The sequence below is a fragment of the Typha latifolia genome, chromosome 8, assembly GCF_019914945.1.
Source record: "Typha latifolia isolate L0001 chromosome 8, TyphaL0001v2, whole genome shotgun sequence".
Classification (NCBI taxonomy): domain Eukaryota; kingdom Viridiplantae; phylum Streptophyta; class Magnoliopsida; order Poales; family Typhaceae; genus Typha; species Typha latifolia.
In genome coordinates, this window is record NC_133093.1 from 901,046 (window position 1) to 915,654 (window position 14,609).

Here is a 14,609-nt window from a genome sequence, read left to right on the forward strand (position 1 = left end):
GTGGAGACACATGAGATGGTGGTGATGATGGAGTTCTGCAAGCTTGGATGGGAGAAAAGGTGAACAGCATTATATGAAGAGGCAGTGCAAAGTTGTTAAATATACTCATTCTAGAGAGAGAGAGAGAGGTAGACATAGATAGAATGTAATGCAAATGATTAATGTGAGGAGAGAGAGAAAGAGAGAAAAAGTTTAGAAGAAAGATAAAAGGAAATAAGAGTTTAAGGTAGCTTTTAACTCTTGAGCTTAGCTGTTCATGTGGGTGGTGATCAAACCATGGGAAGGACCATAAAGATGGGCTCCACTTTTACTAGGCCCAATGGGCCTAGTGGGCCTTACATTCCTCGTCGGATAATCTCCACCGTCGGATCGCCCTCGATGATTATATCAAAGCCATCCTTTTAATTTTTGTGGAAATTTTAAATTGGAAAAGTAAAAAAAACAAAATAGATTAATGGAATCTATTTTAATTAACATAGCATCTCTCTTAATTAATTTGGGCTTATTCTAACATGCCATGACCATTTACTCTCTCTCTCTCTCTCTCTCTCATTCATATGATGCAAATTAAAGCTGTTGATGTCACATGGCATATGTTGGGTTAGGAGGGGGTTAAGTTTCCTTTTTAGTAATCATTCATCAAACCAACCTACCTTTGAACACATGATCAAATCTTGTTCATGGCCAATTTTTCTTAGAAAATTTGTTAAAGAAAACTATATTATATCTTTCGCTTTTATTATTATTATTATTATCTTACCATATAGTTATTTATCGGTCTACTCTTATATTTTGCTTTTATTATCTCAAAAATACACGCAAGAATATTACGATTATTATATATATATATATATATATAATTAATTTAGCTCATCTAATGTACATCCCTCTAGTAGTGGACAAGAAGAAAACTATTGAAAATAACCTTTTTCATTTCATATGACAGCATGGTTGGCCTGGACCAAATTAATTTCATGGGGACCAAATAAAGTTAATTAATGCTGGCTGCTAAAAGGGATAAAATAACAGTGTAAGGTGATATATATATTTATATATCCTAAGGACCACTTGCCTGCCAAATGTATCTTAGCTCAGAAGCTTCATCTATTACTTCACCACCTTCTTCCACCCAAAGTTATCTTCCCCAGTGTGGTACAAACTCATCTATCATCTCAGCCAAATTGCTTTCATTCCTTTCATATCTATGCATACACATTGCATATCTTTTATGGGTGTGAGAGTGTAATTATAGTAGCAGATCCCAATGAAACTTTCCTATTCTTTTCAACAATGGCTGCTTGCTAGATTGGCATGGAGGATTAGAGAGCAAGAAAGGCAGCATGAGAGGAGTGTAAGAAAGGAACTCCACCCAATCTATATATATATATATATATATATATATAGATTGCTTCACATAGACATAGTAAAAGAGTATATGTTTCCATGTACAAAGATTGATGAAGAAATTAACAAATGACATGAAACCAAAGAAGCCTAGGGATCAGGGAGTATGTAAGAGAAGGCATAGTTATAATATCTTAAGTTGAAATATAAATATAAATATATATAGCATTCTTTTTTGTGCATGTATACTTTTTTTTTAGTCTAATAATTTACTAAGATTTTAACTTAAACGAAATATATAATGTAGAAGAATAGTGTTTTGTAGCATATGTGACACACTATATATCCTATAGATAGAAGTTCTTATAATAAAACAATCACATAAAATCACTTGTAGTATCTATTACTTTTATAAAATTATATAAAAGAACACAGACTTAGAGAAGGGTCATGAAGACCATCACCTTCTCTTCTTTCTTTATAATTCATGGCAGATGTAATTAAGGGTTCTATATCATCATGCACATGGATTAAAGGGCAAAATAAAGAATAAGCAAACGTACACTTGGCCCTAATTGTTTAGGTTAGGGTAAAGATATTCTTATCCACACCAATTAAGAGACATTTATTCCCATCTCCTCATATAGAATTACAAATAAAGAGCTAGAAGTTTTTTTTGTTTTGTTTTGTTTTGTGGGGGTGTTATAGTAAGAAGTTGGTGGATTAGTGGTTAATTAATTTTGTTTGAAGTGGGAATTAGGGGGGTGGGGTGTTAATAAATCACTTCTCATGAAAGTGGAAAGTGCATAGGAATTAACTACCAACTATTTACTTGTAATCTTTTTTTGAGCATTTACCTTTGTCCATCTTTAATATGAAAATTTATATAATACATTACATGTAGAGAAAACAATAGTCCCAAAGAAAAAAAAATACATTATTTATAAAAGTAAGCACAAGTAATTTTAAGTTGGATGACAATTGAAACCTTAGTTTAAACTATGATAAATATGAATAAAGAACATTAATTCTCTTATAAACACTACAATTAATGCATGATAAATCTACCATAATCATTCTAATTATGATAAATATTATAATGATTGGGACTACCAATAGCAATGAGGGTGGTTGTAATCTCTCAAATTAGGCATCTCCTTTCATTAGTTAAGCATGTCCTCATGCAAGGAGGCACATATGCCATGATGTTAAGATCCCAAGGCCTTTGTATATCTCCCATCTTTGTATTAATATAATACACTTTGGATTAGATTCTTAAATCTCACCTACTTGCATGCACCTCTCCATGCACTCCTACTCCCACTCTAAAAGCTTCACAACTTCCAACATAGTGGCCATGTACGAAAACCCATAACATAATGGCCATAGGCATGTGGACTACTCATAGCATGGGGATGATGATACAATGCTTGCTTATGAGATTTAATTAATTAATTAATTAGTGTGATTAAGCTTAATTACATGCATGAGGCTCATCATGGATGACACTATGTTTGGCATGTGTTAGCTTCCACATATGATGATGCCATGACATGTGGCAGTGATTGTCCTTTAATTAGTGTATTAGTTTGCCAATTAACAATTAAGAAAGTAAAATATTCCTATAATTATTAATAATGTGCACATTTTACTTGTACTTTATATTACTAGGCCTCACTTGGCATCACAATTAGGGTTGCATTTAGGCAATTTTATAATAAATATCTAGAGTTCTCAAATATATTAAAGCCCATATTTGGCCCAAACTTAACACATAAAGCCCACCAAATTTAACATGTTATTAAATGGGCCTCTAAATAGTAATTGTGGCCCCTTATGGATAAATTGAAACAATTTCACTTAAATGTGAGCTTTTATTGTCAAAATTTTGAATTTAAAAACCTCTATTATGCAATCAAAAGTCCCACTTAGCACAACGGTCAAATCTTACCATCCCTCAACAAGCAAGCAAGCGATCGCTGTTAAACACCGTCAATGATTCACGTGTTTCTCTGAGTAAAATTAAAACAGGCCGTCATACTAGGTTTGGTTCATAATTCAAAGTCAAATCTTATAAGTTTTATAAGTCAAACTTAAAATTAAAATCTCCTTATATATATATACGCATAGTGGTCGGAACTTACCAACCCTGCAACTTGCAACCGGAGGTCGTGATCGCACGAACGACACCACTCATTATACATGTGTTTTTCTAAATACGTTAAAATATGTCGTTATACGGATGTAACACGTTGAATATGTAGCGAAATTTGTTCTCGCTCACAACTCTTAAGTTTCTTTCGCATTTGAGAGAGATATTTGTTTCTAACAATAATTATTAATTTTGTCCATCATAATAAACTTTGCTTTTATTCCCATGAGTATGAGTATGAGCTCACTTAATTTGGCCTTAATGGTGAGAACTCTACATAAGTTGACAAAAAATTAAGAATCAGTAAAGCTGGCATCTGTTGACTTTTCTCGCAAAGAGATTTGAATAACTCGTGTGAATAAATTTAGAATCCAATTTCTTCGGTTGCCTTTTTCTTTTGCATGCAAGCCCTTCTAATTCTAGTATTTAGATGTATACCCCTCAAAAGTTTATATTTATTTATATACCCTTCCTGCCTCTCTCTTTTTTTTTTTTGCAGTTATAAATTAAAATCTGAATTATTTAGTAACTAAAAAGACATAAACATTCTTAGCAAAAAGGAATGGATATTAAAAAAAATAAGGGCTTTTTAATATTCTTAATTTCACATTTATGTAGACCCTTCGAAACCCAACCATATATACCTTTATTGGAGAAAATGTAATAAAATACAAATAAGGGTATTTTTTATAATTTTTAGAGTTAATTTGATTAAATTTTAACTCGTGAAGAAGAGATTTTAGAAGGGTATATATATAAAAAAAATCCAAATAATAAATAAAATATTTTATGTAGGGGTATAAATGCTAAAAACTATGGCAATCGAAAAAAAAAATATTTACGTCAGACAAACTTTCATATTATATATATTTAAACCGCTAATATGATTAGCATTTTATTTCATAAATAAATTTATAGATATAAAACGGTAAACTTATCAGCCCCTTATTATATTAAATTTATATTTCGGTTAATAGAAAACAATGGTATGAAAGAGAGCTAGTTTGGTCAAACTATGTGCAGCTACTCTTCTAGAAAGTAAAACCAGTGACTCATTCCCCAACACAACTCTCTCTTTAGCTCTTGGTCAACTCTCACGGATAGATTGACTATTCGCGTATAATTCCAAACTTATCCGAGTATTAATCCACTATTCCTCAGTTGACTTCTTAAACCACTCGACAAAAAAGAAATTTAAAAAAAAAAAAAATATATATATATATATATATATGTATATATTCGCCGCCCCCACTTTGTCCACTCCACGTGGTGGAATTATTCTTAGAAAACCCTCCGTTTTGGTCAACGTCCCCTTTTCCTCCGAGCCGTGGGATCTGGAATTATCCGAGTCAACGGATGGGATTAATTAATCTAGATGCTCACCGAGACCATATGGATTAAATTAATTAATTTAATGCACGAGTAGATTTTCCAAAGATATGGTCGGAAAAAAAAATATATTATATATTATATATTATATATAGAGGAGAGATGGGAATAATTTTAGTGCACGTAACTCAAAGAGAGAGAGAGAGAGTTTGACTTTAAATTTTAGGCCACTCCTTTATTTATGGACACAATAATAAGACGGGCACGCATCTCAAAGTCCACACATCGGACGGCCTGGATTTCGTTTCCTCTCCAGCCCAACTACCGCTGTGAAGTGTGAACCAAAGGACGAGTACTTTTGCATTTATGCCCTTGTAAGATTCTTTATTCTAATATATATATATATATATATATATATATGTGTGTGTGTTTATATTAGAAATATTTGATTCTTTTGGAGGGTAAAGCGAGGGTTAAAAAGTGAATAATAAAGTTTTGAGGGGATATAATGAAAGAAGAGAAGGCAAGTTAGTAAAGGGAGGATGGATCCATCAGGACCGTCTGATTAAAAGACTCGTTTGACTCGAATCTTCGCAGGTCATTCTTTCGTGTCTATATATTTTAAAGACTGGCGTTCATCTCCTACTACTACTACAAAGGAGAAGGAGACGGAGGAGAAGGAGAAGAAGAGATCTCTCGATCCAACTCTAATGGTAGCTTTAGGGTTTTAGAAGGAGAGCTAGTTTTTAACGTGGAGCGGTGGTGATGGCCGTCGATCTGATGGGGTACTCGAAAATGGACGACCAGATGGCGATCCAGGAGGCCGCAACGGCCGGGCTCAGGAGCTTGGAGCACCTCGTCCTCCAGCTCTCCTGCCAGAGGACACCGCAGCCCTCCGACTACCGCCACGTGGCGGATCAGACGGTCTCTAAGTTCAAGAAGGTGATCTCCATCCTCGACCGCACCGGCCACGCGCGGTTCCGCCGCGCTCCTCCGCCGGCCCCGCCGGTCGACCCCCTACCACAAACCATAACCTTAGCTCCTCCTCCTCCTCCTCCTCCGCCGCCGCCGCCGCAGAGCTTGACGCTGGACTTCACGAAGCCGAACACGGTCCCCTTCAAGGAAGGATTCAGCACCTCGCCCCCGATGTCATCGGCGACCTCGTCTTTCCTCTCCTCCATCACCGCCGGCGAGGGCACCGTCTCGAAGGGGAAGCCACTCCTCCCCGGAAAGCCGCCCCTCTCAAAGAAGTGCTCCGCCCACTCCTCCGGCGGCCGCTGCCACTGCTCCAAGAAGAGGTAAACCAAACTCCCCCTCTTAGATCCAAATTTTGCCTCTTGGCGCACGTTAGCACGTCTTCCTCCGTCCCCGCTAACATACGTCGCGCAGGAAGTCGAGGACGAAGAAGGCGATCCGAGTCCCGGCGATCAGCTCGAAGATCGCCGACATCCCGCCCGACGAGTACTCGTGGAGGAAGTACGGCCAGAAGCCGATCAAGGGATCCCCCTACCCCCGGTAACTTTCCTCTCACCCTAACCGCCATCCGATCCCTCCCTCACCCCTCCACGTGTCCTTTCTCCTAACCGTCCGATCCGATCCTTCTTTCCATCCCAGGGGTTACTACAAGTGCAGCAGCTTCCGGGGCTGCCCCGCGAGGAAGCACGTGGAGCGTGCCACGGACGACCCCGCGATGCTCATCGTCACGTACGAGGGGGAGCACCGGCACGCCACGTGTACTCCGGCGATCGATCAGACCCGTCCATCTCCTCCTGATCTCGTGTAATATCCCCCCCCCCTTTTTTTCTTTTACCCCCCCAATGTTTTGCTTATTACTTTTTACCGTTGTAAAAAAAAGATCCCGGAGGGCAGAAAAGGAAATTTAGGAAAAAAAAAAGTGTTTTGACTTTCGAACTATTGGAGCAAAACGGTGGGTTGGTTGAAACGGTCATATGCTTGTTCCGTTGACTAGCATCTTCAAATATTTATATTTATAAAGACCAAAACGCCCTTTATTATTTTAAAAATAATAAAAAAATTTGATCCGATTTCAATCAAAAAATTTAAAGTAGTTCTAGGGTGATAGAAACCCACTCATTTACATCTACACTAAACTAATACTATCATTATTAATCAGTTAGGTCAACTCACCTATAGTATTACAAATCTAAATGGAACACACTTCACGAGTTTAGTATAATAATTATGGGTCAATAATAACTATATTAATTATTCTTTCTCTGAGCTGTCCATTTGGACGTTCACATTGAATATTGGAGCTAAATAAAGTGTTTCATACATCATCCAAGAGACTATTGCTATTGCTATTGCTATTGCTATTGCTATTGCCATTGGACATATAATTATGTACTTTTTAATGGTCTTGTACATGGAAGTCTTCCACTCCTTGCATATACTAATGAAATAGAAATTAAAAGTAGTGGATCAAGAATTGACTACTGAAATAAAAGTAATATAGTTGGTGCCCACTTGGCAAGATATAGTTTGTAATATTTCCACCTTGTTGTACACTGCAAGAATTCAAACAAAAAAGCTATCTATCTAATACTCTCTAGATATATTTTGCATTCAAAGTGCTCTTCTTCTTTTCACTTCTTATTTATTTATTTATTTATTTATTTATTAGAGAAGGTGGTTTCCTTTTTGCAAAGGTGGGAAAGAAAAAAGAAGAGGAGAGAAGAAGCACATAGTCAAAAGAATTGAATTCATTGATATTATAAATGAGCTTAGTGGTGCTCCTCTTTTGCTAATGTATTGTATTCAAAATTGAGTCAATATGTCAATAATCCCCTTGGTTTATTCTAAGGGTGGACTATAAATTTGGGTAAATAAATAAAAACAAATAAACTCCATCATCAACCATAATTTCCAACACTCTTCCAACAATTATAGATTTAAAATAATATATAATATATATATATATCACAAGCTCATGAGCTAATCATAAGTTGCGCAAATGAGTTACTTTCGCTTAATATATAGATTAAATAATTAGAATAACTCTTATAAAAAATAAGTTATAGCAGATCTAAACTATACACATAAATTAACTCATAAAACTCGACAACTAGAATTATAAATTTCAAATGAGTTAATTAGAATTAGGTAGGCATCCAAACTCCAAACCAAACCTAACTTCTAAGTCAACTAAATTTAAGATCTCTGAAGAAAGGAACCCACCACCACTACCACCACACAAGATGAGGTGATAGTAGGAGACCAATTACGACAATCCCTATTTAAGTAGTTGGAGGTTAGAACTCCATGTTTATAATGATTTTGATCCCTATTGCAAGTTCTCTGAATCATTTTGAGAGCTACAATTTCCTAATCTTTATTTGGTCCCATTTTTTATACATCCATGGGGCCCTCATCCCACATGCCCATCCTTTGATCATCCATCCATCTCTCTCTCTCTCTCTCTCTCTCTCTCTCTCTCTCTCTCTCTCTCTCTCAAGATAAATAATGTGGGCCTTTTGGTGGATGGGCCTTCAATTAATGTTGTCCATGGAACTTTATTGCCAATCACATGGCAAGCACTATTAAAGTTGGTCAAATATGTACTTCCTATCATTAATTGTCTTTGCACACATTTTAATCTCTTTCTGAATCAAAAGTGCAAGTTTTATTGGATTACATTTGTTGGGCCCCTTTTTTTTTTCTCTCTCTCTCTCTTTCCATGAGGGCTATTAGTTGATCATTAGATGGGCCTCATCTTAGAGCTTTTGTAATATATAAGTTTTTTAATTTACGATAATAGGCTTTAGTATGTATTGCATATGTAAATTATATGCACTCCATTATAATACAATATGTATTAAATGTAAAAACTATATGTACTCAGTTTTAGATGTTAAATAAAAAATAATTAATTGCAAAACCCTTGCCTCCTTTAGCACCTAGAAGATGGTAGGAAAATTTTTAATACTTAGGCAAACTAGAGATAATATTATCATATCCAATCTTAACATAATTAACTTGAGGGTCAAAAGGATAATATATAAAATGGATTTTATACTTAAAGTTTTAATGTGCATCAAATTAAGAGTGCTTGCTCTCTTGGACTTGATGCAAAGCAAATTAAAGTCTAAAAAGGTGGATAAAAGTCTAATAAACTGCCCCTAACTGAAGACCAATCCATTATAGTTGATTGAACTTTTGCTTGCTAGGTCAAACTCGCCAAACTATAAAGCAAGTCTTACTCAAATATTAATTTAATTAATTAGACTTTTTGTGTGCTTTAATATCTTCTAGATTCAATCATGGTGGCCTAATTTGTACTAAGAATGGAGAGCTTCATATACTAATATAGTAGATTATTATAGGACTAGAGCTCAATTAGATGTAGTGTTGACCTGTTGGGTAACTTAGTTGGGTTAATTAGCTTAATTAACTTGAGATTTGGGTTAATTACTCCAAAGCATGTGTGAGTGTGCATTACGAGAGGGCAAGAGAGGAAAATGATGTGATGCGAATTAGGTCAGGTTGGATCATATTAATGTGGACATTGGACTTGATGGATCGAGTCCAATTATCTTTTATTAATTCATGTTTATCTCTTATGTGAGTCCTTAAAATAAGTCTAGTTAAATCATGTAAGCTCTTAATTTAAGTCTAGTTAAGTCATGTAAGCCTCTAAAATAAGTCTAATTAAGTCATGTAAACCTCTATGGCAAGTCTAATTAAGTCATGTAAGTTTTTAATACAAATCTAATTAAATTATGTAAGTCCTTAATGCAAGTCTAATTAAGACAATCTCAATTAAGTTATGTAAGCCTTTAAGACAAATTCAATTAAGTTATATAAGCATTTAAGTCAAATTTATTTCAAGTCATGTAAGTCTTTCGGGCTAATCCTAGTATGATTCATTGTACTCGATCTCTATATATAGGAGATGTCGGTCTCCTTTGTTTAATCATCTAAGTATTAAAAAGAATATTTATCTTAGATAATTTTAATAGTAAGAGTAAGATAGGAGTAGCCATAAAAGCAATATAAAGGTATAAAAGTAAATTAATTTCTCCTCCACCACCACCACCACCACCACCACCACCACCACCACCACCACCACCACCTCACATCTCTCTCTATCTCCAAATCTGAATTCCAGCTTCTTTCTCCACCATCTCCTAAGTGGATCAACGACCAATGGGGGACTAACCATGCACGTATTAGCCTACATAAGTGGAGATCCAAAGAATAAATTTAAAAGTAATCATGATTAATTAGTTATCTAATCTTAATTAGAAGACCCAACCTAATGATTTCATGAGTAAAATCTCTTCATTCACATTTCTTAAAGCAATCAAGTCTCACGATCAACATCAAGCTTACTCAAAACAGCCAACCTACAAATAAAAGAATAAGATACAAATAGAAAACAAAACATAGTTACTAAATGTAATATTTGCTTGTATATCCTTCAAAACAATTCGTTTTTACTTATATGAATGCCTATTATAATTATTAAAACTTTGTTAATTATATAAAAGATAGAGATCAATAATACTTTTCATATTTGATACATGTTTGATTATAAAAACACAAGAAAATATCGTTCACTAACTAATGGCTATACATTATCATCTATTTGAGTGAATAAAAATACATTAAAATTTTATTTTTTATTTTTACTATTGTCAAATTATTGTGCTCTAATTATTAATTAATAACTTAATCACTTATATTTAGAAAAAAAAAATCAAATGCTTATTCCATCTTATTTTAAAGCACACAGATCGAGCTAAAGAGATGCCCAAGTAGAAGCTACATATATATATAGTTTATAACTCGATCCATAAACCAAATTACGTCTCGATCTACTTTTGATCTTATCCGCCATGATCACCGGGAAGGACATATACGACGTGCTGGCGGCGGTGGTGCCGCTGTACGTGGCGATGGTGCTGGCGTACGGGTCAGTGAGATGGTGGAAGATCTTTACACCGGAACAATGCGCCGGCGTCAACCGCTTCGTGGCCATGTTCGCCGTCCCACTCCTCTCCTTCCACTTCATCGCCTCCAATGACCCCTACGCCATGAACTACCACTTCCTCGCCGCCGACTCCCTCCAGAAGGTCGTCATCCTCCTCGCCCTCTTCCTCTGGCACAACCTCTCCAACGCCGGCCACCTCGACTGGCTCATCACCCTCTTCTCCCTCTCCACACTCCCCAACACCCTCGTCATGGGCATCCCCTTGCTGAGCGCCATGTATGGCGACTTCTCCGGCGACCTTATGGTGCAAGTAGTAGTTCTGCAGAGCGTCATTTGGTACACCCTCATGCTCTTCTTGTTCGAGTACCGCGCCGCCAAAGCCTTGATCTCGGAGCAGTTCGCCAACGATACCATCGCCGGAGCGATCTCCTCCTTCCGAGTGGACTCTGACGTCGTTTCGCTCAGCGGCCGGGAGCCGTTGCAGGCCGACGCCGAGGTGGGGAGAGACGGAAAAGTCCACGTAGTCATTAAAAGGTCGTCGGCCGTGAATTCTTCTTCTTCTTCGAGATCGATGGCAGTACTGTCGAACATGACTACTCCTAGGGCTTCCAACCTCACCGGAGTGGAGATCTACTCGCTGCGGTCTTCGAGGGAGCCAACGCCGAGGACGTCGAGCTTCAACCAGTCCGACTTCTACTCCATGTTCGCAAATAAGGAAGAGATGAGAACCAGGAGCAGTGATTCCATCAACGACCCTAATGCGAATCTCGCCGGCGTAGCCAAGAACAAGGAGCTACACATGTTCGTGTGGAGCTCGACCGCCTCGCCGGCGTCGGAGGCTAACCTGAGGAATGTGGTGAACAAGGCCGCCTCAGGTGAACTTGGAGATGCGGATAATACTATTCCTACTCCTGAAACTAAAGGTGCATGTACGATATCATAAATTATTATCATCTCTTTTCTTCATGGAATGGTTGCATGCATGCATGCAGGTAGTGAGAATGGCGAGTTAGAAATAGTGGAAGAAGGTGGCAAAATTAGCAACATTAATGTGCCGAAGATTCCGGTGAACGGTCCGCCGGTAAAGGCGAAGAAGCCGGGGTTAGTGGAGGTGAGCAGCCACCGGCCAATGCCGCCGGCCAGCGTGATGACAAGGCTTATACTGATCATGGTGTGGAGGAAGCTCATCAGAAACCCTAACACTTACTCAAGCCTCTTTGGCCTGGCTTGGTCACTAGTGTCTTTCAGGTGATCATCGACAAAAGTACACCATGAACATAAACTAGATTATTTTATTTGTTTGAATCCAAGTTTAGATTGAATACAAATGCATGTGACTAATTCTAAATTCAACTATAATTTATATATATATATATATATTTTTTTTTTTTTTTTTATTCAGATGGAAGATAGAGATGCCAACAATAATAAAAGGTTCTATATCCATTCTATCTGATGCTGGATTAGGGATGGCTATGTTCAGCTTAGGTACTTATAATTATCAGCTCATTTAATACTCTATATATAAATATATATCATGCAATAATAATTATATTATGCTTTATTTTATATCCTGTTCATCATAAAAAAAATATAGGTCTGTTCATGGCTCTGCAACCAAAGATCATCGCCTGCGGGAAGTCCGTCGCCGCCTTCTCGATGGCAGTTAGGTTTCTGACAGGCCCGGCGGTGATCACGGCGACCTCCATCGCCGTCGGAGTCCGCGGCGTTCTTCTTCACGTAGCCATTGTTCAGGTATATATATATATTAAACCCTAAATGCTACTACTTGAAAGAATTAAAATAAAAAAAAGTTTGGTTCTTAAATAAATAGTAGTAATTGGATCTATAATATTAATTGTTAACAGGCAGCTCTTCCTCAAGGAATTGTTCCATTTGTGTTTGCCAAGGAGTATAATTGTCATCCAGACATCCTTAGTACAGCGTACGTCATTATAAAACTTCTTGTCATCAATTAATATTTAGAAGATGATGGTATATATATTATATGATAAATTTAACTTTGGAAATATTTCTTGCAGGGTTATATTTGGAATGCTCATTGCGTTACCGATCACTATCCTCTATTATGTTCTTCTTGGAGTATAAAGATCTAGAGGAAGTGAAAACTTTTAATACAAGAGAGGCATGGTTAATTATTAATTAAAGGCCTAGGTTTCTATGTTACTAGTTAATTTATATATAATATATATATATAATTTTAATATAGATTCCATTGTTTAGATATAAAGTACTTGCTGGCTTGGTGAATGTGCATGTGATTTGATCTAGTGAAGACTTGGCCACATCCCAATCTTGGATGTTTGCATTGATTTAATTTCCTCTGAGATCCAAAAACCATGTGATTGTGATCCCATGCAGGATTAGGCTAATTAATTAGAGCCTTGGAGTTACATTGGAGGGTGGATTAATGTATATAGAGTATCTCTAATTATATGATTTCTCTTGTCAGCTAATTGGCAGTGCATGTGGATATGATCTAGGTGTGAAAAGGGTCCTTTAGTTAACATTGAAGACTCCAAAGTTTTCTTTAATTAATTAACTTATAATTCAGCATTAATATCTATTGGTTTTCTTTAAGATTGGATTACTCAAACTGAGTTTTGATCAAATTACTATTATATATTCTGTGGACGAGTCTCAGTAAAAACTCAGAAAGCAATTAACTAGTTAGCTATATATATATATTGCTCTCGGTGAACTTGATACTTAGATAGAAAGATAAATTAATTAATTATCATGTTATTTGTTGATTAACGGGATCCATTTGATCTATAGACTAGGAGGAGCTCCCTAACTTGTACAATAAAAACAATTAAAATAGACATATCATGTACTAATAAATGTCTAATTATTGCAGTAGCTAGGGTGTACTGCAAACCTAGGGATGAGGAAAATATGCATGGGAGAAGGCCGACATTGGAGTGTTGCAGATAATTAACTCAAAAGTCATTAAAGATCGAGAGAGACTTTAATCTGTGTGTGTGTGTGTGTGTATATATATAACAATCAATCAATCAATTACTTGAATTTTTCTTCTTTTTTATCAGTTGATTAGAACTTGCAGATTAATTAGTCTACGAGCGTGCAAATAATACATAAATTTTCCATCACACTTACTAAAAAAAAAAAGCCGAAACTAAAATTATCACAAGAGTACAATCTTGCTACATGATAATAAATAAAAATAACTATTAATGGTTGGTAGCTTCTCTTTTCATCTTATAGTCATCACCGCTAACGGACAGATTAATATACTATATCTATATTTTCTACAAATTGTTTGTGATCAGACTTTATTCATATGGTTATATAGATAGATATCTTTTCATATCTCTTTTATGTAACCTTAGTATTGAATCATTCAATAGAAACTCCATCATATACGACACTCTCTCCAATTTCCGTATCTAATGAAAATTCTAGCTGAGTTTAAGCTCAACGGTAAAGTTTTAGATTTTTAATCAAATGTTAAAATAGTACGTTTTTTTTCTTCTTTTTTTCTTTTTTTTTTCTTTTTGGATGCAGTGAAATGTATGAGTAGAGGGAGTACATGGATGCATGCATGTTTGGTGCCTTTCATGCGTACATGCTGACATGGACTGCATGCATGATGGCCGCACGTGTAGACAAGAGGAAAATCACGTGCATGCACGTGGCACTAAGATGACACGTATTCATGCATGTCCTATCGAATTCATGATATGATTGATGCGATAGGTTGTAATAATATTATTAATTAATTAACTAAAAAGAAAAGAAATATATATATATATATATATACACACATATAATCATGTAGCAAAATAC

General features: G+C 36.1%; 2 protein-coding genes across 8 annotated transcripts in view; both read left to right on the top strand.

Moving 5' to 3' along the window:
- Positions 1-5,467: 5,467 nt before the first annotated feature.
- LOC140793388 (probable WRKY transcription factor 17) overlaps positions 5,468-14,609 on the top strand; it is a 37,103-nt gene continuing 27,961 nt past the window's right edge. For 6 of the 7 annotated variants that reach the window (XR_012109948.1, XR_012109951.1, XR_012109953.1 and 3 more), the window contains exons 1-3: positions 5,468-6,123; positions 6,215-6,340; positions 6,440-6,719. Coding sequence is in view for 1 of the 7 variants with exons in the window: in XM_073144843.1 (XP_073000944.1) it covers positions 5,591-6,123; positions 6,215-6,340; positions 6,440-6,608 (828 nt within the window). In the remaining 6 variants the exon portion in view is untranslated. Of the gene's footprint in view, positions 6,124-6,214; positions 6,341-6,439; positions 6,774-14,609 lie in introns of those variants that run through there. The other variant, XM_073144843.1, reaches the window with a different exon arrangement.
- LOC140793387 (auxin efflux carrier component 2-like) lies at positions 10,684-13,069 on the top strand. Its single transcript, XM_073144842.1, has 6 exons — positions 10,684-11,653; positions 11,771-12,026; positions 12,181-12,266; positions 12,376-12,533; positions 12,647-12,723; positions 12,821-13,069. The coding sequence occupies exons 1-6, from the start codon at positions 10,684-10,686 to the stop codon at positions 12,885-12,887; spliced, it is 1,614 nt and encodes a 537-aa protein (XP_073000943.1). The 3' UTR covers positions 12,888-13,069.